At 38.8% G+C, this 23,618-nt stretch overlaps 1 protein-coding gene across 1 annotated transcript in view; it reads right to left on the reverse strand.

Annotated features, from left to right (window-relative positions):
* The window catches only part of arfgef3 (ARFGEF family member 3), a 75,564-nt gene that overhangs the window by 39,470 nt on the left and 12,476 nt on the right, over window positions 1–23,618 (reverse strand). The window contains exons 6-19 of the mRNA XM_079634667.1: window positions 20,573–20,695; window positions 19,265–19,310; window positions 17,433–17,517; window positions 16,706–16,810; window positions 14,563–14,890; window positions 13,933–14,045; window positions 12,427–13,406; window positions 10,357–10,523; window positions 10,062–10,227; window positions 9,299–9,406; window positions 7,593–7,808; window positions 6,336–6,446; window positions 5,112–5,262; window positions 3,416–3,715 (exon numbers count right to left, since the gene is read on the reverse strand). Of these exons, the coding sequence (XP_079490793.1) occupies window positions 3,416–3,715; window positions 5,112–5,262; window positions 6,336–6,446; window positions 7,593–7,808; window positions 9,299–9,406; window positions 10,062–10,227; window positions 10,357–10,523; window positions 12,427–13,406; window positions 13,933–14,045; window positions 14,563–14,890; window positions 16,706–16,810; window positions 17,433–17,517; window positions 19,265–19,310; window positions 20,573–20,695 (2,999 nt within the window). The remainder of the gene's footprint in view (window positions 1–3,415; window positions 3,716–5,111; window positions 5,263–6,335; window positions 6,447–7,592; window positions 7,809–9,298; window positions 9,407–10,061; window positions 10,228–10,356; window positions 10,524–12,426; window positions 13,407–13,932; window positions 14,046–14,562; window positions 14,891–16,705; window positions 16,811–17,432; window positions 17,518–19,264; window positions 19,311–20,572; window positions 20,696–23,618) is intronic.

Here is a 23,618-nt window from a genome sequence, read left to right on the forward strand (position 1 = left end):
AGAATATCATCAAAAAGTTGATTTATTTCAGTAATTCAACTTAAAAGGTGAAACTAATATATTATATAGACTCATTACATGCAAAGTGAGATATTTCAAGCCTTTATTTGTTATCATTTTGATGATTATGGCTTACAGCTTATGAAACCCACGAAATCAAAATCCCAGAAAATTTGAATATTACATGAAATCACACAGTAATTACACAGTAATGGTCATTGAACCAGGTTTTGGTTCTTTTGGCAGTGTGGGCAGGTGCAAATCCTGCTGGAAAATAAAGGAAGCATGAAGTGCTCTGAACATGTCCTGGTAGACGGCTGCGTTGACTCTGGATTTAATAAAGCACAGTGGACCAAAGTCCTCTTTTCTGATGAGAGCAAATTTTGCATCTCATTTGCAACTCCAGCCGATGACATGGCTCGCCAAACCAACACAGACTGTGGAAACTTCACACTGGACTTTAAGCAACGTGGATTCTGTGCCTCTCCATTCTTCCTCCAGACTCTGGGACCTTGGTTTCCAAATGAGATGCAAAATTTGCTCTCATCAGAAAAGAGGACTTTGGTCCACTGTGCTTTATTAAATCCTGAGTCAGCGCAGCCGTCTACCAGGACATGTTCAGAGCACTTCATGCTTCCCAGGATTTGCACCTGCTCACACTGCCACAAGAACCAAAACCTGGTTCAATGACCATTACTGTGTAATTACTGTGTGATTTCATGTAATATTCAAATTTTCTGGGATTTTGATTTCATGGGTTTCATAAGCTGTAAGCCATAATCATCAAAATTATAACAAATAAAGGTGGCCATCTTATTGTCTAGAGTCCCATCATCACTTATTAACAGAGCTTAACCGATCACTGGAAAGAGGCACACAAATGGACATTGCGATTCAATGGGTTTTCCCCATGTATGAAATACTGTACATCCTACAGTATTTTTCTTAATCCTCCTTTTAAAGAATGTGTGCAAATTATTCCATTAGAGACTTCACAATGTAATTTCAACAACATATAAAAATGAAGTTACCAGCTCTGCAAATTACTGGCGGTGCCTTTTAAGATCATTTTTCTGTAGCTCTACAGCAATGTCATGGTTTCAATTTCAAGGGAATGCATTGTGAATGTAAAAGGTCTGCAAGTTTTAAAGATTTAAGTAGATAAATTTAGTTTTTGTCTCCCTGAACTCCCTGAAATTAGTCGTCAGTAATTCCAGTCTCACTTCCTGTTTCATACAATGAAACAAATTTGCATAATTCCAGCCTATGGTCTTCATTGGCTGCCCTCAAACACTGTAGTTGTAGCGAGACTGGAAGAGTTTGGTTCGTGTTGCACTGTGTGTACAAATGTTGATGAAGATCCGGAGCTAAAATTCAGATATGGTAACACACATTTGGTTTCTAAAACAGACTGGACCATCTGACCAATCAGAGCAGAGTCGGCTCTCAGAAAGGAGGGGTTTAGAGAAACCGAATCCTTGATCAAACCTTTTCAGACACTGTGAGAAAAAGATGATGCTACAAAGTATATTATGAGAAAATTCTTTACCTTGGATGCATTTAAACCTATTATTAACCTTAAAAACAAGGACCCTTTAAAATAGCATGACAGGCACACTTTAGATGCTATATTTACTTGCCCTTACATAGAGCGCTCTTTGGAAAAGACACCAAAATGTCTACCAAATTATGAACTTTCTGGTCCCCCTAGTGGACATTTTCAACACAACTCCAGCTAGGAATTAAATGTTTGACAGATATTAGTTTTGTTTCATATACCATTAACTAGAAAACCATGAACAGAGCCACATATTGCGCTTCGTTTGGGTTATATGCTTATTATTTTTGGGTGGACTTAAAGGGATAGTTCACCCAAAAATGAAAAATAGCCCATGATTTACTCACCCTGAAGTCATCCTCGGTGTATATGACTTTCTTCTTTCAGACGAACACAATCAGAGTTACATTAAAAAATGTCCTGGCTCTTCCAAGCCTTATAATGATAGTGAAAGGCCGTTTCTGTTTTGAAGTCCATAAAAGTGCATCTATCCATCATAAAGTGCATCTATCCATCATAAAGTGCATCTATCCATCATAAAAGTGCATCTATCCATCATAAAGTGCATCTATCCATCATAAAAGTGCATCTATCCATCATAAAAGTGCATCTATCCATCATAAAGTGCATCTATCCATCATAAAAGTGCATCTATCCATCATAAAGTGCATCTATCCATCATAAAAGTGGATCTATCCATCATAAAAGTGGATCTATCATCATAAAAGTGGATCTATCCATCATAAAAGTGGATCTATCCATCATAAAAGTTCATCTGTCCATCATAAAAGTGGATCTATCCATCATAAAAGTGGATCTATCCATCATAAAAGTGCATCTATCATCATAAAAGTGGATCTATCCTTCATAACAGTGCATCTATCATCATAAAAGTGCATCTGTCCATCATAAAAGTGGATCTATCCATCATAAAAGTGCATCTATCCATCATAAAAGTGCATCTATCCATCATAAAAGTGGATCTATCCATCATAAAAGTGGATCTATCATCATAAAAGTGGATCTATCCATCATAAAAGTGCATCTATCCTTCATAAAAGTGCATCTGTCCATCATAAAAGTGCATCTATCCATCATAAAAGTGGATCTATCCATCATAAAAGTGGATCTATCCATCATAAAGTGCATCTATCCATCATAAAAGTGGATCTATCCATCATAAAAGTGCATCTATCATCATAAAAGTGGATCTATCCATCATAAAAGTGGATCTATCCATCATAGAAGTGCATTTATCCATCATAAAAGTGGATCTATCCATCATAAAAGTGGATCTATCCATCATAAAAGTGCATCTATCCATCATAAAAGTGCATCTGTCCATCATAAAAGTGGATCTATCCATCATAAAAGTGGATCTATCCATCATAAAAGTGGATCTATCCATCATAAAAGTGCATCTGTCCATCATAAAAGTGGATCTATCCATCATAAAAGTGCATCTATCCATCATAAAAGTGTTCCACACGGCTACGGAGGGTTAATAAAGGCCTTCTGAAGTGAAGCGATGCGTTTGTGTAAGAAAAATATCCGTATTAAAATGTTCCGGCCAAACGATTCCATTCACTGCCATTATAAAGCTTGGAAGAACCAGAACATTTTTTTATATAACTCTGATTGTATTCGTCTGAAAGAAGAATGTCATATACATCTAGGATGACTTCAGGGTGAGTAAATCATGGGATAATTTTCATTTTTGGGTGAACTATCCCTTTAATTCTGATTACACACAGTATAATTAACATTATCCCATGTTGTTGATAAAACATTCCGCTTTACCTAAAATCGAATGGGAAAAAATGAAGGTGGGGAGAAATGATTATGTTAGTTTGGTACCGGTCCGCTTGTGTGGAGAGCGTGCAGACGGCTTTGGCCACACTGGTGCCCGTGAGCAGACTGCCCCCCCGCAGGTCCGTGGCTTTCCCGCGACTGCTTTCCCTCAGGAGCTCCTGGATGGAGAGCGGCTGGATAACGGGATGGCTGAGACCCAGTTCCAGCTCTGGACTGGCCTCTCCGCTCAGCTCCAGCTCCAGGTCCACAGCCACGGCCTGCGCTGCCTGTGTGATGGCCATCGGAGGCTGCGAGCCGCCGTCACTGAAGTGTGTGTGCTCCAGTGAACTCACATACTCAATCACTCTGAGGAATATTAAAACAAACTCGGTTTCCGCATTTTATTTTGGATCTAATTTAAAGGTGCACTGTGTAATTTTTGGTGAGGTTGCGAATTGCACCCAACAGAAGTTACGGTGGCCGATAGGAAGTGATGTCGTCGTCTGAGACAGCAGAGAATAACCAGTTAATCAATGAGGTTTCTTTACAAAGATGAATTAAGAAATAAGGTTTACTTAATTATTCAGTAAAACGATATGTTATTGCGAATATTATTGTAACTCTTTTAAACTCTTTATTGTTCATCATTGTGTCAGTGTTTAATTCGCTGACTTTAGCTTTGAAGAACAACATAGTGACGAAACGCGTTTGTCCGTTCAGGGCCACCGTAGAAACATGTCGATGTTAGGTGACCCGCGGTGTGTGTAGATAGAAATGCTCATTCTAAGGTAATAAAAACATAACGGTTCATTAAGTAAGGTCTTTATACACTGAAAACATAGTTATGTATATGATATTGCATTTGTGTCAAAAGATCCTCCTAAATATTACACACTGCACCTTTAAATACATTTAAACATTGTAACACTGATATTCTGATATACTATAACTCTATATTTATGCATTTGCTCTAAAATGCCTTAAAAAGCAAGTACTTTTCCAAGTACAGTACCGGTATATTTAGAATGTTTAATGCAAGTAAAATACAGTAGAACATTTTTTTTTATTCATATGCACCAATATAACAATGCATACCGGCTTCTGTCAGACTCTTTGAGCGTTCAAATATCTCACTGGATTATTAAAAATGAATGGCAAAAATAATGTTTGGAAATGTAAACTAATATTTCCTACTGACACAATACAGCAAAATATGCAAATAACTGACTTATAACCACTTTTTGGGGTGAAAATACTAATGTGCCTAAGACTTCTGCAAAGTACTGTATTTTATTAAAACATTTTTATAGATGACAAACAGCATGTGTACGTGAGTGAACATGATTAGAGTAAAGTCACTGAAGTGAATAGCTAGACGTGATTCATGGTAATGTACTGATTAAAAGTAAAATCTCATGTAGCCTTTTTGCAATATAGCGTTTAATTATAAGAAAAACTCATGAGCGAAATACATCAATAATGAGAAGACCATCATAGTAGTGCTGCTACATATATAGTTATAATATTCTGTTTTCTTTCCTTAAAAGAAGAACTGAATGCATTACTACAGTTTGAAAGGAAGATGTTTATATTTAGAGGCAAATTCGAGTAATTTCAAACTTGCAAACAACTAATGAGTAATCATGATGAATTATTTTCATCTGGTGACAGGCTGGCCTAAAAGCAATTGTATTACTTTATTAAAGATTAGACAGTGAGATCAGATCCTGGTTCCCGAAGAACTGATCTGTGGGTGTTGTACCTGAACACGTGAGGCCAGCAGTCGTGGTTATGGCTGCCCATCTCCAGCCCCACATTGAGTATAGCGTCCATGCAGAGCACATGCGCCGTGTGAAGCCTCACGCCCTGACAGCGGCCCATCTGCTCGAGTTTCTGTTCAACACGCTGCTTAACTGCAACACACACACATGCACGATCATTAAACAGGAGTGCAGTAGGGTTTGAACTGGTGTAAGTTAGGTTAGTAAGTTAATGAACTGTTAATTCTGCTATCAATAACTCACTAATAATGATCAACAATGCACTCATATATCCAAATAGAGGCATTTACTCATTTGTTAAATTAAACGTTAACACTTTACAATAAGGTTTCATTTAATTACCGTAACATGAACTAATGATGAACAATACTCGATCTTAGATAATAATCTGAGCACTGTTCAGTTATCAACAGTCAATGCCCTACGAACTAAAATGAACATGAACGTTTTTATTAACTAACATTAACAAAGATGAATAAATGCTGTAAAAATATATTGTTTATTGATAGCTCACGTTAGCTAATGCTTTAAAGGAATAGTTCACTTAAAAATTTATTTACTCTTTTTACTACAATTACTCACCCTCAAGTCGTTTCAAACCTGTATGAGTTTCTTTCTTCTGCTGAACACAAAGGAAGATATTTTGAAGAATGTTGGTAACCAAACAGTTAACTGGTCCCATTGACTCCCATTGTATTTTTTTCCTACTATGGAAGTCAATGAGGTCCATCAACTGTGTTCAGCAGAAGAAAGAAACTCATACAGGTTTGAAACTACTTGAGGGTGAGTAAATGAGGACAGAATTGTCCTTTTTAAGTGAACTATTCCTTTAACTAATGTTAACAAATGAGACCTTATTGTAAAGTATTACCAAGTAAACAATATTTTGAGCTTGAGATAATCTCACTATAATATTAATGTTATGAGAATTATAAGGAACTTGTAAGGAAGTAATACAAATTTGTTTTCTTTAAAACGATTGTGTTCCCTTCTCCACAGCATCGACGCCCGCATGCAAGCATGAATACTGGCAATATATTTGGTTTCGCTTCCAGTTTATCCCAACCATTTATGTAAAAAACATTGTACATTGTACACAGTATCAGTCAAAGAACAAAATGGTACACAGTAATGGACTAAATACAAGTATGTTATCAGAGCATTCCTTCACATACAGTACGATCATGTTAAATGTGTGTGAATACCTTGAGCGATGGCATCTGCAGTCTCCCCCAATTCTCTCTCCTCCTTCTCCTCCTGAACACATGATGCCGCTGCCATCTGGGCAAGAGCTGAGGCACAGTTGGCAGCCACACCTAAACCACAGAGAATTAAGTGCCAGCAGCAGACACACCATTTCCATTACTGTCCTATAACGGGAGCACTATAACTGAACAGAAATTATTATTATTATAACAACCTTTATTTAACCAGGAAATAAAGCGCATTGAGATTAAAAATCTCTTTTGTAAGAGCGTCCTGGCCAAGCTTATCAGCACACAACTCACGTAATTTATTAACAAATAACATTCATCCATACATATATAGAAAACAAATTAAAAATAAAATAAGTAAAAATTCAGTTTATTCATTCACAAAATACCACTACCAGCAAATTCTACAACACAGCAGGGGTACAAAATCAGAATTTGGTATAGTGAATGGGTCCCCCAAAGAAGCTAAAAAAAAAAGCTTATATGTGGGGGCCCATAGTTTATGAAAAGAAAAAGAAGTGGTACAGACAAGGTACACTATTTCCACCTGCAACCAGACGATGGTATATGAACTGAAAGCTCGAAAAAGCGCACCAGTACATGCATAAAAATACATACAATCATACATCCCAGTAGTCCGTGAGAAGACAGTTATATATTAAATATAGGTAGATAGATAATGTTTTTTTAGTTGTCTTTTAAAGTTGGAGATATCAATAAATCAATACATAAATCAGGAAAAGCATCTACAACAAGATGTTTCGGTCTCCAAAAGTCTTTCAAAAGGCTTTAACTACCTACATATTTTTTTACAGATGTATGACTGAAGATACAGGTGAAACTGGAAAAATGAGAATATGGTGCAAAAGTTCATTTATTTCAGTAATTCAACTTAAAAAGTGAAACTAATATATTATATTGACTCATTACATGCAAAGTGAGATATTTCAAGCCTTTATTTGTTATAATTTAGATGATTATGCCTATATGAAAACCTTTTCACAATATTCTAATTTTAAATTTGGGGTTTTCATAAGCTGTAAGCCATAATCATCAAAATAATAACAAATAAAGGCTTGAAATATCTCACTTTGCATGTAATGAGTCTATATAATATATTAGTTTCACCTTTTAAGTTGAATTACTGAAATAAATGAACTTTTGCACAATATTAAAATTTTTCGAGTTTCTCCTGTATAAAGGAAGCAGAAGATTGTATAAAAATAAATCAAATGAATGCAATGTTACCCAGAGCACAGCTGAGAGCCGCAGCCTTGCGTAGACCATCCAGGCTAAGGCAGATGGTGTCTCTCTCCCTCTGAGTTTGCTCTTTCACTCCCTCGGCTCCGAGAATAAAGGCGAGACCCCTAGAGCTTCCCGCCATGCGCCCTGTGAGCGGCATGGACAGCGTGTCGATCAGGTTTTTCCAGCAGCCGGTCAGGATAAAGCGGGCAAATACCACACCTGTCAGAAACAAGGCCATGATGAGGGAATGACTGCTTGACCCTGTGTTGTCAAAGCTTGTGATTTGACAATTTAGATTCTCACAAACTTTAAGACATTCACATCTGTCCTCTTCATATGAGAGAGAACAACCTCCGAGATAGCAATTAGTCAGGCTACAAGTGCTTGCCATCCATCACTGAAGATTATGCATCCCGGTACTCTTTCTGCTGGACTTTTCCATAGACTTAAAGGGGTGGTTGATTATGATTTCACTTTTCTAACTTTAGTTGTGTGTAATGGTGCTGTTTGAGCATAAACAACATCTGCAACGTTACAACGCTCAAAGTTCAAAAGTAAAGGGAGATTTTTTCTTTTACAGGAAATTCCTTTTTAAGGACTACAACAAACGGCTGGTAGAGACTACACAACATTCCTCCTGGGTTAGTGACATCACCAACCCTAAAATTTACATAAACCCGCCCCCAGGAACGAGATTTAAAGATTATCATGACAGAATATGCTAATCAATGACTAGAAGATAACTCCACACAAGCTACATAAATTCATCAACTAACCATTCAGAAATGTCCTGTTGCTTCTACATGTTGTCACTTCTTCTTGAGTCTCTCCATTCTTGTCTGACTTCGGTTTGAACATGAAAAACTAAAAGTTTTTGAAATGTTCAATGCATAACTGTGTGAGGTAAAAGGACACACACTCTTGAAGCTCCGCCCCTGTGCTGGGAGCAGCAGCTCATTTGCATTTAAAGGGACAGACACAAAAACGGTGCGTTTGTGCTCACCCTCAAAAAGTGACGATTTGAACATGCTATATAACAATATCTGTGGGGTATTTAGAGCTAAAACTCAAAATATACCACCCCTTTAATACAAAATAAATCACCAGATCTGCAAGTCCTTCCTATCTTTACTGGATATCCAAGGATTGCACTGGTTTGAGTCATTACAAGTAGATCTTTCAGGGTATCTTAGTGTCTAAGTCACATCGACTAACCACCGGAGTACCTCAGGGTTCGGTCCTTGGACCCCTCTTCTTTTTGAAAAACACAATATGACTAGCCACATGGATTTTCCGACTTTATTGTCAGTCTCCTATGCTGTTTATGTTGTATCCACAGAGCAGGGTTCTACGTCAGAAGGTTGTATCATTATTGTCTTTACCTTTCTGGGCCTTTCCATGGAGGGGTCAGAAAGCTCTCGCATTTCATCAAAAATATAATTTGTGTTCCGAAGATGAACGTCTTACCGGTTTGGAACGACATGAGGGTGAATAATTAAATGGCAGAATTTTAATTTTGGGTGAACTTAATCAATTATGCAAAAAAAAAGTTTTTTTAAATAGTTTTAATAGTTTATTATATCAAATGTCAGATTCAACTACACAAGTGCTTTGTTTTGAGAGCTGACAAAGAGCTGACAAAGAAAAGAAACCTCTGTAACCTTTAACCTCTTTACGAATGTGTGTGTGGATATGCATTTATTCAGTACCTGCCACCAAGTTGTCACTGCCATTCTTGTCACAGGTAAAGGGCGACTGTGTTGAGGCCTTTCTGATCAGCTGACCACCAATAGCACTGCTGCCCAGTCCATCAATATCTGAAAATTCACAATACACAAATATAATATACAGTCAAAACAAAAATTATTCAGACACCAGATATAATTTGTGATATTTTTACTAGTGGGTGCAGGACACTATAGTTAATTTATGTAAGTGAGGATAGCAAAATAAAGTAAACTGTGACTGATTATTCCCAGAAACTCTTCATACAGTGACTGACTACCAGTCAAATTTATACAAATATGGGACCAAAAATTATTCAGACACTTTGACCTGAGCATGTACTTCTGAAATATTTTTTCTTTAATTGCTAATGCAACCTTTTTAAACCACAGACTGAACAAAATGAAGCATTGCTTGGTAACTGGTTGAGCTAAACTGGTATTATCTAATTGTGTAGTTAAATTTAACAACTGACAGATATTCAACATAATTCATTTGTGAGACAGTCTAACAGAAGGATGGACAAAACCAGTCAAATATCAACTGATTTGATAACTCTGTCATATTTTATTACCATTTTCTAAACTATAGCGAATAAACTGTGATAATGTGAGAAATGTTGAAGGTGTCTGAATACATTTTTGTTTGACTGTATATGTTATACATTTAACCCTTCACACCAAGGGTTTGAACCAATAATTGCTCATCTGAGACCTCTACAGTTCATAACACACAAAGGAGTATTACCAGTGAGCATGGTGATGAGAGGTAAGGACTGCGCCTCTGCCGAGCCCCAGTATCCCGCCTCTCCCAGCAGGTTTCTCTCCAAAACCTGGTTATAGAGCTCCTCGATCCAGGCCTGAGACAGAACCACCAGAACGCCACTGCTCTGGATCTGACGCACAAACTCCTTCTGCACACACACACACACACAGATACACACAGCTCATTCAACATCACCATCAGATCTTATGGGCCGGCCTTCTGTTACTTCAGAGATATTTCAAATGTATGGTAAATTAAAGCAGGTTTGCAGGAGTACCAGAGACACCAGAGCACACGTGGGTTTCCTGTGGTAGAAGTCACAGCAGCACAGTTTGAGGTTGAGCAGTAAAGCATAATAGGAAACCAGGTACAATCCATCCGCATTCATCAGAGCCTGACAATTCAGGTTTTCACTTCCCTCGAACCCTGGAGAATGAACCCCACCTGGAGAATAAGACCACATAACATCATATTACCATCATATTACATCCATTTAAACATGTTTGAGTTTCTGTTTACCAGATTTAATGAGCACTATGTGTTGATCACAACGTTTATGTGAGTAATAGCCTAAATTATATTATATTATATCTTATAAAATAAAGTCGTATTTGGAACGACATGAGGGTAAGTAAATAATGATATCATTTTTGTTTTTGGGTGAACTAACCCTTTAAGGGGGAATCCACTAAACTTCAGCATTCATAAATGACCCAGGCTGAATAAAAAACTACTGATATTTGGCCATTTTGCCATAGGCCAATAACCATCGCTCTGACGACAACACTCTGGCCAGATTCACCAATGACAATGATCATGTGTTTTCATGTTAATTCTGTCACCTTCAGTTCTGCTAATGCCACAAATCTGTGTTTTTATAACAGTAAAAACTCTGCGTGTAATTTTAATGTTATATTGTGTCATTTTTATCAAAATGAACCTGATAAAAATATAGACTCCACTTTATAGGTATTGTGATGGATTTTTTTTTATTAAATAGTAAACTGTGTTTTAAACTAATCATAATTCTAATAACTAAAATTAATTTTTCTTGCAGGAATAACATTTATATGCTTTTTAAACCTAAAATAATGTTTCCAAACACTTTGGTCAAAGTCAGTCAGTGTGTTCGTGAATCATCTCAGAAGGGGAAATGAAACTAGACAGATATCCAATTGTATAAACTCATGACTTTGAGTAAAAAAGTAAAGCTTCTACCAATTATGGGAAGGGTTGCTGAATAAGAACCAATCATATTGTAGAAAAATGATGTAATGAATCAGGTCACCTTTGCTATGCTCCTATTCTATACAAATTGTTGTATTGTTTTTGCTGGAGGGATTCTCTCTGAAATTGGTCTGAGATCCTCCGGCCGTGATTAAAGCATATTCGAAGGCATTGTCTGGAGTCTGTTTAGTTATTGTTTAGTTAGTGGAGCACAAGAGACTTTCTTCCCAAGTGATAGTGTTGAAAAAGGAACGAGACGTTGTTTTACTCAGTGTGAGACTCTTAGGCGGGGTTAGATTGCGGTCAGGTAACTATAATTCTTAGGCATTTTATTTTATGCGGTAAGAATAGCTACTCTTAGGTGTCAACCAATGCGGTCAGTGGTGAATTTACCTGAGTATCATTTTGCAAGTGTCAACTGTAGACGCTAGGGTGTCATCTGGAGACGCCCCAGGTAAACTTAAGTCAGGTGCGTACTAGGGGAAAATCTACCACAGTATTAAAATAGTATAGACTTATGTTGAACTCGCTGAGTGATTAAATCCAGTCACAGCCAAAGTCAAGCCCACCTAAACTCTACAGGAGCAGGACTAAACACCTCTGCCCTAAATTTTTTTTATTTCTGTCAGGACCCCTACCGTCAAATATGATTGACAAGCATACACTTTGAATTGGCGGTATGATTCTGTTCTGGGCAAGAACTCCCTGCGCATCCATACAGCCTAGCATGAATAAGAGCAATAACCCCCCTTGGGGAAAACAGAACAGAACCAACATGAATGTATTGCAGATATCATTAATTCAAGATTTTAATGTGCAACATAATTTGAGAATTTAGTCTGATTCAAAGGGGAATCCTGCCAAATCCTGACTGGACAGGAGGAGCTGGGGAGGGAGGAGGGTAATTCACTCCTGAGAAACGCCATAGCTGCTGATAATACTGAAGGAGCTTATATATGTATACAGGGATAGTGTCGTATTCCTATAGGTAGAGGATCAGCTGAGAGTCACTGATGCTTGACTAACGTGACCTGCCAGAACTGACGCTACGCTTGATATAGGCCAGTAGTCTATAAACAGGCTATCGGTTAAATATTGTACACAACATTTGGCATGTTACCTGCTTGCAGACCCGAACAGAATGTGGCAGAGAAGTTCTGCAGGGACACGTCTACATCGGTGGTGCTGTGCAGTCCCAGCAGGCGAGGCAGAAGTGAAGCCAGAGACTGCACAAAGAGCCGGGCGCTCTGCTGATCTGCTTCCTGGTTCTTCAGCAGTTTCAGGGACAGAGCAGCCGTGCGTAGCGTACGGTGCCCGGGACACTCCCGCGGCGTCTGCTCCTCGTCAGCCAGAGAGCAGTTATCAGACCCCATGTCGGACACGTCGGAGCGTCCCGAGTCCTTTTCTGCAGCCATCGAGTACTGGTCACACGAATCGAACTCAGTGCGCGACAGCTCCTGCTCATCCGCACTGAAGTTACTTTCGCTGTACCGTGAGCCGTGCGAGCGTGTCCGAGACTCCACAGATAGAAAGTTGGTGATGTCGGGGTAGGCCAAGCCGTGACTGCGCTGCACTACATCGGGAGGGGCCGTACTGGACGGGGCTTCTGGGACGCCACTGTCTCGTACACATTCAGGCAGATTCGGGCGAGTTCCCGTTGCGGCCCCGCCGGTAGATGGCGATGGTAGGCGTTGTCCCTCCCCAAAATCCTCTGGAGTGGTCTGGCCCATTTCCCCTTCCAGAGTTGTCTGACCAATCTCCCCCTCTAAAGTGGTCTGGCCCGTGTCAGTCGTGACACTGATGCTGATGTCAGGGCTGCGTTCAGTGATGCTGGTCTCCCAGGCGGCGTTCTCAGCCGAAAGCACGCGCCGCTGCCAGCGGAAATCAGCTTCGTTGAGTTCTACAGACTCACGCATTGACTCCGCCCCTTCCTTCAGATCATCCAATCGCCGCAGCAGCATTCGAGACTGGTCTTGCTGCAGGCCACGCCCTTGACTGAGCTCGTCTAAAGCACCCAATAGGGCACAAGCGCAGGAGACGGAGGAGTAGCACGCCTCAATTCCACCCTTCATGCATGCTTCTGTTATACCATCCATTACCCTGAGAAAATGGGAAAGATGGTGGCATTCATTGGTAAAAATTACTTAAGTACCCCTGTAGTCAATAATTTCATCCCTTAAAACTCATATTTGATCACTAAAATTACATATTTAAGCTTTTTTTTTTTCGTTCAAATAACTTGAATGTAACTCTACACCCTTGCCTCGTTTAGTATACGTCAGGTATAGGCAACTTCGGTCCTGGAAGGTCACTGTCCTGCAGAGTTTAGCTTCAGCCCTGATAACAACTCACCTGCCTGTATCTATCTAGTAATACTCAAAACATTGATTGCCGTGTTCAGGTGTGTTTAATTAGGGTTGGAGCTAAACTCTGCAGGACAGTGGCCCTCCAGGACCGGAGTTGCCTATCCCTGGTATACGTGGTTCTATGAATATGCAAATTAGCCCTGCCTCCACTCACTCACACCAGCTCAGAGATCCAAGCGTTTCTTCGCATCCTGAGTCGCGTTTCATGTTTGTCAAGTCTACATCAATCTTATAAATTAATTAGAAACAAAATATCTTACAGTTTGAGAAGATCAAGATGGGACTTCCTTTTTGAGAAAGACCTCTTTCTTGTCTCGGGTTCGATGACGCATGGACCAGCCAGGTCAAACAAGCGCTGGGGGCTTCCCACAATCTGCAGCGGGCGAGAGGAACAACAGCATGCTTTTAGGACACAAAACCTCAGACCTCAAGGGGGCGCTAAAGATACATCCAAATGTCTGGGACATAAAACAAGATGCTTTTGTAATGTCTTTCACATTTCAGGGGTTCTTAGAAGCGAGAGTCATCATAGTTTGCTATACTTCTCTAGTGATGACTACAACAAAAAATCCACAACAGCATTTATATGACTTTACAAAAGAGGAAAAGGCCAGTCCTAGTCTGCTATGGATATGCTTACAATACCAGTTAGTTGACATGTAGTTGCAAAGTTACTTATGGTTAGTAGAATGTCTATAAAGTGGACTATCGAAATAAAGTGGAACCAAAATGATCGTACAAATACGTTAATTATCGTACGTCTGGCAACACTGGTTGGAAGCCGAATGTAGTGTTCGCAGTGTGTACAAGTGCAACTTTGTGGCTGGTGAGACGACGCTAGTTCTCTGTTGTCAGTGTGGTGTGTCACAGTCTTATTTGTGATTTCTCACCTCCTTCATAATCTTAATGGCCTCCACTCTGTGCTGGGGTGGGGGGTAGAGCAGAATACGGTGGTACAGGGACTGCAAAACCGGCTTCATGGACTCGATACAGCCCACCAGACGGACTAACTCTGCGGCCACATAGCAGATGGTGCGAACGACCGGCCCGATCATGCCGGGAGCGCTCGACGAGCAGCCAGAACCCCGGCCCTGATCCGAGACCCCTGTCCCTGGGGCCGCGTCCGAGTCCTGAGATTGCCCACCGTGGGCAGAGGTGACGCTTTTATCACTCGCCGGGTTTCCCATAATCACCACCAGAGTTGGGCACAACTGCTTCCTGCGAGTAGACGGGACACACTGATCATGTATAACTGCACCATGTTCCTCTCAGAATCAGAATAATCAATTTGTAAGACCAAAGTGACACAAATTGAGATTATGCGTTTAGAAAATGTTTATTGGATATTGTACATTGATAGCATTTTTTGGACATACCCTGCTAATACCATGGCTGCCATTGCATTATGGTGGAGAATACTTTTAGACCATCATTTTTTTGCTGACTAAAGTCAGCATGAAATCAAAATAGGCAATTCTTAATTTTTTTTATGGATTATTTTAGTATTTATCATCAATTCACCTTTGGCTAAGCCCCGCCCCCCTTAGTTACTGTTGCTATGTCCGACAACTTTATCTGGGCTCTGGTTTGGTATCAACATGGCTTATGCTGTGACAGCTCTTCCTGCTGAAATTTTATCAAACTTTTATAAAGCAGCAAATAAAGTGTCCGATAGAAGTAGGCAAAAGGGGCTCAGTATGCGTCGAAGGCTAAGACATACCGGTGAAACGCAAGCAACAACAAGGCATCCAAATAGAGGCAAAAGCATAACGGTCACAGTCAAAAAATGAACCACAGCATATCCTAATGGAGACGGAGGCTGGGACTAACAATATCAGGAGCAACACTGTTCATGCAAAGCTGGGTAGGTCTCTAATCACTTCTATAATCGTTATTACAAAGCAAACGGTCTACGCGAGTAACGTTATAAAGTTGTGTTTATTAGCAGCGTGTGCTAGCGTATTTAACGTTAGAGAACCGAAATCATAACCTAAACCAGCATAAAACTGTCTAACTAGTATAACTTCACAGTAAGGTTAAAAGCTAAATGTATCTTAGAGACAAAAGTGTGTTGTTGATCTTGAGGGGTTTCGCTGACTGAGGACGTCCACACAGTTTAATCCAAAGACGACACTTGTCAGGATTTGACTTCGGTTTTGGGAAGGGAAAAAACGGACACCCCCCTCCAACCTCTCTGGGAAACGCGTATCTGTGTTACAAATGCCCCAGGCACAACGTTTAACCATATTTTTGATAAAACTACGACGGTAATAGCCTGCCGAGACCAAAAATATGAGACGCCGGTGTTAAAGTCAATGGAGCGCTGTGAAAAAGTGTCAGACCGCTGTGGAGCTCGTTCTTGGCTGCGCTGTGATTGGTCAATCTACATTCTAGGGTGTGGCTTAGCCAAAGGCGAATTATTTATCAGTGCACATTATTATTTTTTTATTCATTAACCTCATCATTTTTAATCAGAATAACTTCCGCTCCCTCTTGAAGAGACTTTTCTTCTCTTCTCTGATGATGTGGCAACCTGTCACTCACATGTGATCCACCAATAGCAAACCACAACCATCCAATCAATTCCACACAGACAAAATCAAGCCCCGCCCCTACATTTTTTTGTCATTCCAGAAGTCTTGTCTAATATGTCTTATATCTAATATACATCACAACTTTCATTTCATGCAGACCTTAATACTTACTGTACAAATAGTTGAAAAATTTAATGAATTAATGTTAATTAATTAGAGAATGTTTTGCCCTTTTTTTCCCCACTTACAGTGTAAGCTTAAAACATACACATTAAAATGTCCTTTATTCACACTTGCAATCATATGGTAAAATGTATGATTATGAGGCCTGTCAATTGATGTTAACAATGATGTTAATTGAATGCAATTAATTGTAAATAAAATAAAATTAAAATTAAAACTAATTAATTAAAATAAAATAAAAGTAGTATTTATGCACGAGCTGAGCTACGTTTAACTAAGATAAAGTGCCAATATCCTTGATTTAAACAAGTCTCACCAGATGAGGTCAGTGAAATTCCGATGCAGGTGCATTGTGGGAGGACAGCTGCTCAGCATAGACAGAATACACTCCAGGTACAGCAACTGCAGCAGCTGGTTTTCACTGGAGAACAACAACACACACGTCTCTCGTCACACTGATGAAACACTAGCGCACTGCCCTGGTAGGTACAACATTAGATGAGGAACAAACTTCATAATTACCATTTTAAAAAGTGCATCCTATACAGTATGCATGTAATATAAATGAAATCTGGGTAAACTGCATCCCTCATGTTGGCTTTGTTCGCCTACTTTTCACATTCAGACATACTACTTCATACTACTTTCACAGACATATATATATATATATATATAGTAAGGAAGTTGGCATATTCTGACACAGAGTATGACAGATTTGAGTCTTTGCTCAAAGTCAGCATTGACTATATTATATATTTAATGGTCTTTTGCAACCGGCCCCTGGTCCCTAGATATGGCTTGTGTTCCGGCCTCAATGCAAGTCAATGGGATTTGTATGCACTTTTAATCTTAAAGTATTAGCACTCCTCTCCTTAACTAGACACATGGTTTGTTTAATTAAGTTAAATAAGTTTAATTCTTAGCGTTCAGATTTTGCTCAGTAGGTTCTATAGTAAAAGTGATTCTCATCTAAACCAACTCCCCTAATAATAGTTATCTCTAATACTAATAATGACTACACGTTAATAACATGTAAAGCTTACTTTGAGACAGACTCCAGTTTGTCACAGAAAACAGTGAGCACCATAACAACATCTTCATACAGCGCATCAGTAGTCGGAGAGACATCTGAAAACATAAAGAAACATTTACATAACTAACTAATAATTGGCACATGAAAACTGTTAGCAAGCAATTAAAAAATATAACAGGTGAAACAATTACATGTTCCTTTTTTTTCTGCACTCAAAAAAAACGTTGTGAAAATTTATTATAAATCAAACTATGTACGTAAAAAAAACATTATAGATCTCTAATGAGCAGTCATCTAAACAGCCATTTAAGACATCTATTCTTCAAGGCCAAACCCGTCTTTCATAGGACAGAATAACCTAAAAGACTTCAACTCATGATAAAATGTGTAGCTACTGCATTTTGTCGTTGTATCTCAGCACACTTCAAACTACATAAGTGTATACTGCCTTATAAGATACCTTAAAGGTGCAGTAAGCGATTTCTGAGACAATAGCCGCGTTTCCATTACCCTTCAAACTGCACAAATTGAAATTGCGAATTGAAAATACCACGTCAATTTTGCAAAAACTCCCATTTATCGCAAAAAAAAGTTTACGCTCGCATGAGGTGTTTTTTCAGGAAATTTTAAAAATAAATATTTCGCAAAACTGCACTGGAAACAGTTTTTGCGCATTTACAGTCACCTGACGTAGATGATGCGGTGTGTTTGGACAGAAGACGAGACAAAGTTATTTATTAAATTCATAAAAGACAAAAGATTTACAGGAATACTGGATTCTAAACCTCAAAGAAATGCCACAATCAAGACCTCGAAGCAGAAATGAGGGAGAAACACCAGAAACTCCTCATATGTGCCGCTCACAGTATAAGAGTCTTTCCTTACCATTAATGCTGAGATAACACACATACGTCTCCTTCCGTTAATAATAATGGCCAGTCCAGTGGCTGGGATATACATAAACCCAACATCTGATGCCATGATCTATATAATGACTTATCGTGAGAGCAAAAAATTACGTTTTAGTCGCATAACATCGGTTAATGGAAACGGCGTCATTTCGCAATAGTTTTTTGTCGACATTTAGGGGGGGGGAAAAAACTTTTTGCGCAAATCTGTAATGGAAACGCGCCTACTGTTGAAAGTGGATCAGACCTGGCACTAAAACACACTTGTAGCCAATCAGCAGTAAGGGTGAGAGTCCACTCATAATGGGGGAGGTGGATAGGGGCGGAGCTATGATGATAGGGGTGTGATCCTATTGGGAAGGGGCGTGTTTGTTTTGGTGATTTCAAATATCAACAACAACAATATAACCCTAACCCAACAGAAATGGCTTACTGCACCTTTAATTTGGCCCAGTACTAAGACAGCATTGCATGTATACCTCACAGAGAAGGCAATACAAGTCTCAGTTTAAAATAAATAAATAAGAAAATAACAATAATAATGATATTACATTGAACATGGTGGAAAAAACTAAATGGGCTCTTATATGTTATTCATGACATATTGAAAAGCATCAATAAAAACAGTTTAATCAAGTTAAAAATCGACTAATTACCTCAATATTTGTGTCTGTGCTCATTAGATAACTGTGTTATTATCTTAGCAACACACTCATGAGGACTATGACTTGTAAAAAAGGAAAAACCTTTGTATGTAGATCCCAGAGCTGTGCCGCTTTAACTGGCCGCTGTTATCATCAGTAAAGGTTGAGATATGAAAATGGTTGTGGTTTATCAGCAACATGAAAATTATTAAACGGATAGTTTGATGGATGAGCCATGTCAAAACTTGGCAAATGAAAGCATGTTTTTAAGGCTCATTGATTGCGTGTACCTCTGCGGTGGTGCACAGGTATGCAGCGCTCCTCGCCATCAAAACCCTGTAGATACAACCAGACTCATTAAGAAATGCCAATTTCATAACAACAAATCGTGCTTAACATTAAAAAAATTAAAATTAGAGTAGCTTATTACATGGCTACTTAACAAAAAATATTTTTTTATTTGAGTTCAGCTTTGATTGTTCAGGACAATTGTCAATATATAAAAAAATTAAAATTGATAACACTTTACAGCAAGGTTTCCTTTGTTAACATGAACTAAGAATGAACAAATCTTCTACAGCATTTATTAATCTAACGTTAATTTTAACATTTACGACTACATTTTTTAAATAAAAATTTGTGATTGTTAATTAGATAATGCACTGTCAACTAACATGAACAAACAATGAACAAATGTATTTCCCTTTCGACGGCCGGCTCCGCCCACTTTAGGCTTCAAAAATGCTCTTCTGAAACCTACAGGTGACGTCACGGACACTACGTCCATATTTTTTTACAGTCTATGGTCTAAACAGAGCGCGGCCTCTCTCTTGAATCCGACATGGAAGAGACTTAAACTGCAATTCATCGACTGGCCACTAGAGACAGCCTGTAAAAGAGTGTCAATCCCATAGACCCCCATTTTAAAATGCCCAACTTTACAGCAGAACAAAATGTGTTTACAGCCTGGTACAAAAAGTGGTTTTGGTCTATATATCTAACTTTGCCCTTCATGACAACTGTGAGGGGGGTGAATAATTTTATAACTCATCCGTTTAAATTATATTACGCCTTAAAGTTCTGCATAATTAAGGGTGTGGCCACTTGAGTGACAGGTGGATTGCCTACTATGTCACACTACTAGCCGTTTGTCTGTTAGCGTCACGTCCCTCAGATAATCCGCCTCTTTTTTAACCCCATTTTCGGTTATCCGGGAGTGACGCGCTGCCAAGATGGCGACGGCCGGCTCCGCCCACTTTGGGCTTATTTTTTACAGTCTATGGTTTATACACATGCTTCAGACACCAGTAATACCTGAGGCATTCCCTCTGGGAACCATGGTTACATGCATTACCTGAGAGGTCTTATTAACAACATTAACAAAGATTAAAATATATACAGTATACCGGTATTGCTCACTGTTAGTTCATGTTTGTAATGTTAACAAATGAGAGCTTATTGTAAAGTGTTGTTACCAAAATATTTGACAACAGAATGCCACCACTGACCAATCACACAAGCATATTTCAGAGAGCTGTGTAATAAGAGATTATAGATATGTGCTTGTGATTAATAAAGCTCTGTGAAACGCGACTCACGGTGTTATCTTGTCTGTGGCGTAGTTGTAGAGCGAGGTCTCCGAGGATCTGGCTGAGAGTGGCCCTGACCGCTGTGTTGATACTGCGTTGATGACAACTCGATATGTACGTCTCGATACACACCTGGAGACACACAAAGGCGCAACAGAGATTGAGCAACGCTGTGGCAATGAAAGGAACCATCATTCCCTTTTAAAGCCACCATCAAATGTGATTATCCCTCTGGTGATCTTCAGTCATTTTTAAACAAAAAAATGTATGTTATGGTTTTTTGAATTTTTTACTACATCAGAATGGTACGAAACTTGGTTACCGGCACTTGGTTAAGGTTTTGGCACTTGCTATATGAACATACACACACAAAATCATGAACATGATTAAAAAATGATAAATCACAATATGAGGAGGACGGGAACACATGAACTTCAGCTCCGGAGCCACTCTGAAAGCTATACACACAGAAGATGCTCTTCACTACAACCCATCAAAATACAAGAAACTGTGACAGAAATATATTACTATTGTACCGTGAAATGTGCTTCTCAAAGTAATGATAAAAAAAAAAAATTATGATATTTTTCTTCCAAGTATTAATTTTAACAGTAAACCTTTATAGCGCATCAATGATTTGCCAAAAACATAATTTGTTCATTTTCATTTGGTTACATTTTAAAAGACTTATTAAATTGTTAATGTTTTACATTTGTATTCGTACATAAAGCCTGAACAAATTCAAACAGACCACACAGAATAAAAAAATAAAAAAATAAACATTTTATAGGGCCTTATTATTGTAAAAATATTTACGATATTATTCAATTGATAAGACATGATTGTTTTTTTTTATCAAAATGTAATTAACCCATTAAAACAGAATTCAGAAAAAAAAATCATGGCCCTAAAATTTACGTTTAATTTTTAATTCTATAATTTATTTGAACCATTAAATAGGAATTTGGGAGAGAAAAAGGATTTCACAGGGGCTGTTGTTTTTTTAGGTCATTAAAAAGACAATTAAACATACATGAATTAATCGTTCATAAGAAGATCTATAACATGCATTAAAAAAAACATTTAGATAGGGTGAATTTTCTTGAATTGAAGAAATAGAAAATAAATATTCGTACTATAATATACTAAATATTCGTACTAAAACTCAAAAGTTACTTACTTACTTACTTACTTACTTACTTACTTACTTACTTACTTACTTACTTACTTACTTACTTACTTACTTACTTACTTACTTACTTACTTACTTACTTACTTACTTACTTACTTACTTACTTACTTACTTACTTACTTACTTACTTACTTACTATAGATAGATAGATAGATAGATAGATAGATAGATAGATAGATAGATAGATAGATAGATAGATAGATAGATAGATAGATAGATAGATAGATAGATAGATAGATAGATAGATAGATAGATAGATAGATTGAACGTCATGGTTTTGATTGATTGCTCTGCAAATAAAACAATAGCCCTGCTGCAAGCGTGTGTTTATGAAGTGGAAAGGTCTCGTTAATCCTGATCAACAAAGTGACTCTGAAAAGGACTCCTCCATTAAGCAAACAGAAAGACTGAGCTGAGCATCTGCCGTGGTGCGGCTCGCTTGGTCACGGAAAAAGGATGTAAGACGTGGCACTATTACCTGTAACCACGGCAACCAATGACACACTGCTGGAACATTAGTTTCATGATGGAAGTGAGACGTCAAAGGGGAAAGGCCTTCACCGAGTCTCAGTCACTAAACAACAACTGCCTCATACAATCAAAACGCTCAGTCAAAAGAATAGGTAATAATCACATTTAGTGGCCCCAAATATTTGGACACAAACGTCTGCATTTCTAATATAATACATCAAACAAATGCAGCTAGACCTTTTCTCAGAACTAATGTCATATTTCTAAGCAATTTTGCCATGACAATTAATCCAATGGTGTCACGGTGGTTTTCAGTGGATGTTCCACAGGAGTATTTTATCACATTAACTATGGACGTTTCCATTAACGTTTGGCAACCATAAATCATCCAAATAGCATTTGCCTTAACTTTGATCAGTAGTTATATCTTTTGTTTTATTATTTATGCCTTACAAAACCACCTACAAATGTTATTCTTTATACCATGGTCTGTCTGAATACTCGATTCTGATTGGCTGGAATATGTGCAATAAAGCCGTTTAATGCACAGGTAGTTCCAGTCAGTTTAATCACTGTTCTATATTAATGCGCTGCTTTTATTGAAGCGCACACACACTTAGGGCCCTATTGTAACGATCTGAAACGCAAGTATCAAATGTGAAACGCAAGTAACTTTGTGGGCGGATCCCGGGCGCTGTTGCTATTATACCGGCGGGATAAATTACTCTTGCGCCTGGCGCAAATCTAAAAGGGGTTGGTCAGAAGTCGCTTCATTATTCATAGGTGTGGTTTGGGCGTAACGTGAAATAAACCAATAAGAGCGTCCTCTCACATTCCCTTTAAGAGCCGGCGCGCTTGTTCCACGGCGGATCGCTATTATAACGGCGGGTTTGCCGGCGCACGCCAGGAGCGATTCACAGCCGAGGAAACCGACGTTCTCGTCAGGACCGTAAAACACAGAGAAGTGACATTGTATGAGGATGATGGGGGAAACTCACCCAAATTAGCTTCGGTTAAACAGGCGTATCATAATTTGGGTAAAAGTGTAAGCTAGATTTATGCCTATCTTTTTCACATCTTCATGGACACAACAATGATTTCCCTCGTGTGTTAATAAAACTACTGCGTCTGTTTAGATTAGAGAATCAAAGTGTATGCGCGTTGTGCACACGCTACATTATGGCCAAGCATGCGCCCTTAAAATAGCATATGACTAACGCCCTCATTATGCTTCTGCGTCAACTCCACGGCGTAGTTACGCCGTCACTCCTACCGCGTCGTGGCCGTGGCAGTTATAGTTCTGCGTCGGGTTGCGTTGCATCGCGGTGCATTTCACCGCCATAACGCTAGGGGGGGGGAGGGGGTGTGGTTCACGAATCTCTTTGCTAGTTT

Source organism: Phoxinus phoxinus (genome assembly GCF_949152265.1).
Source record: "Phoxinus phoxinus genome assembly, chromosome: 14".
Classification (NCBI taxonomy): domain Eukaryota; kingdom Metazoa; phylum Chordata; class Actinopteri; order Cypriniformes; family Leuciscidae; genus Phoxinus; species Phoxinus phoxinus.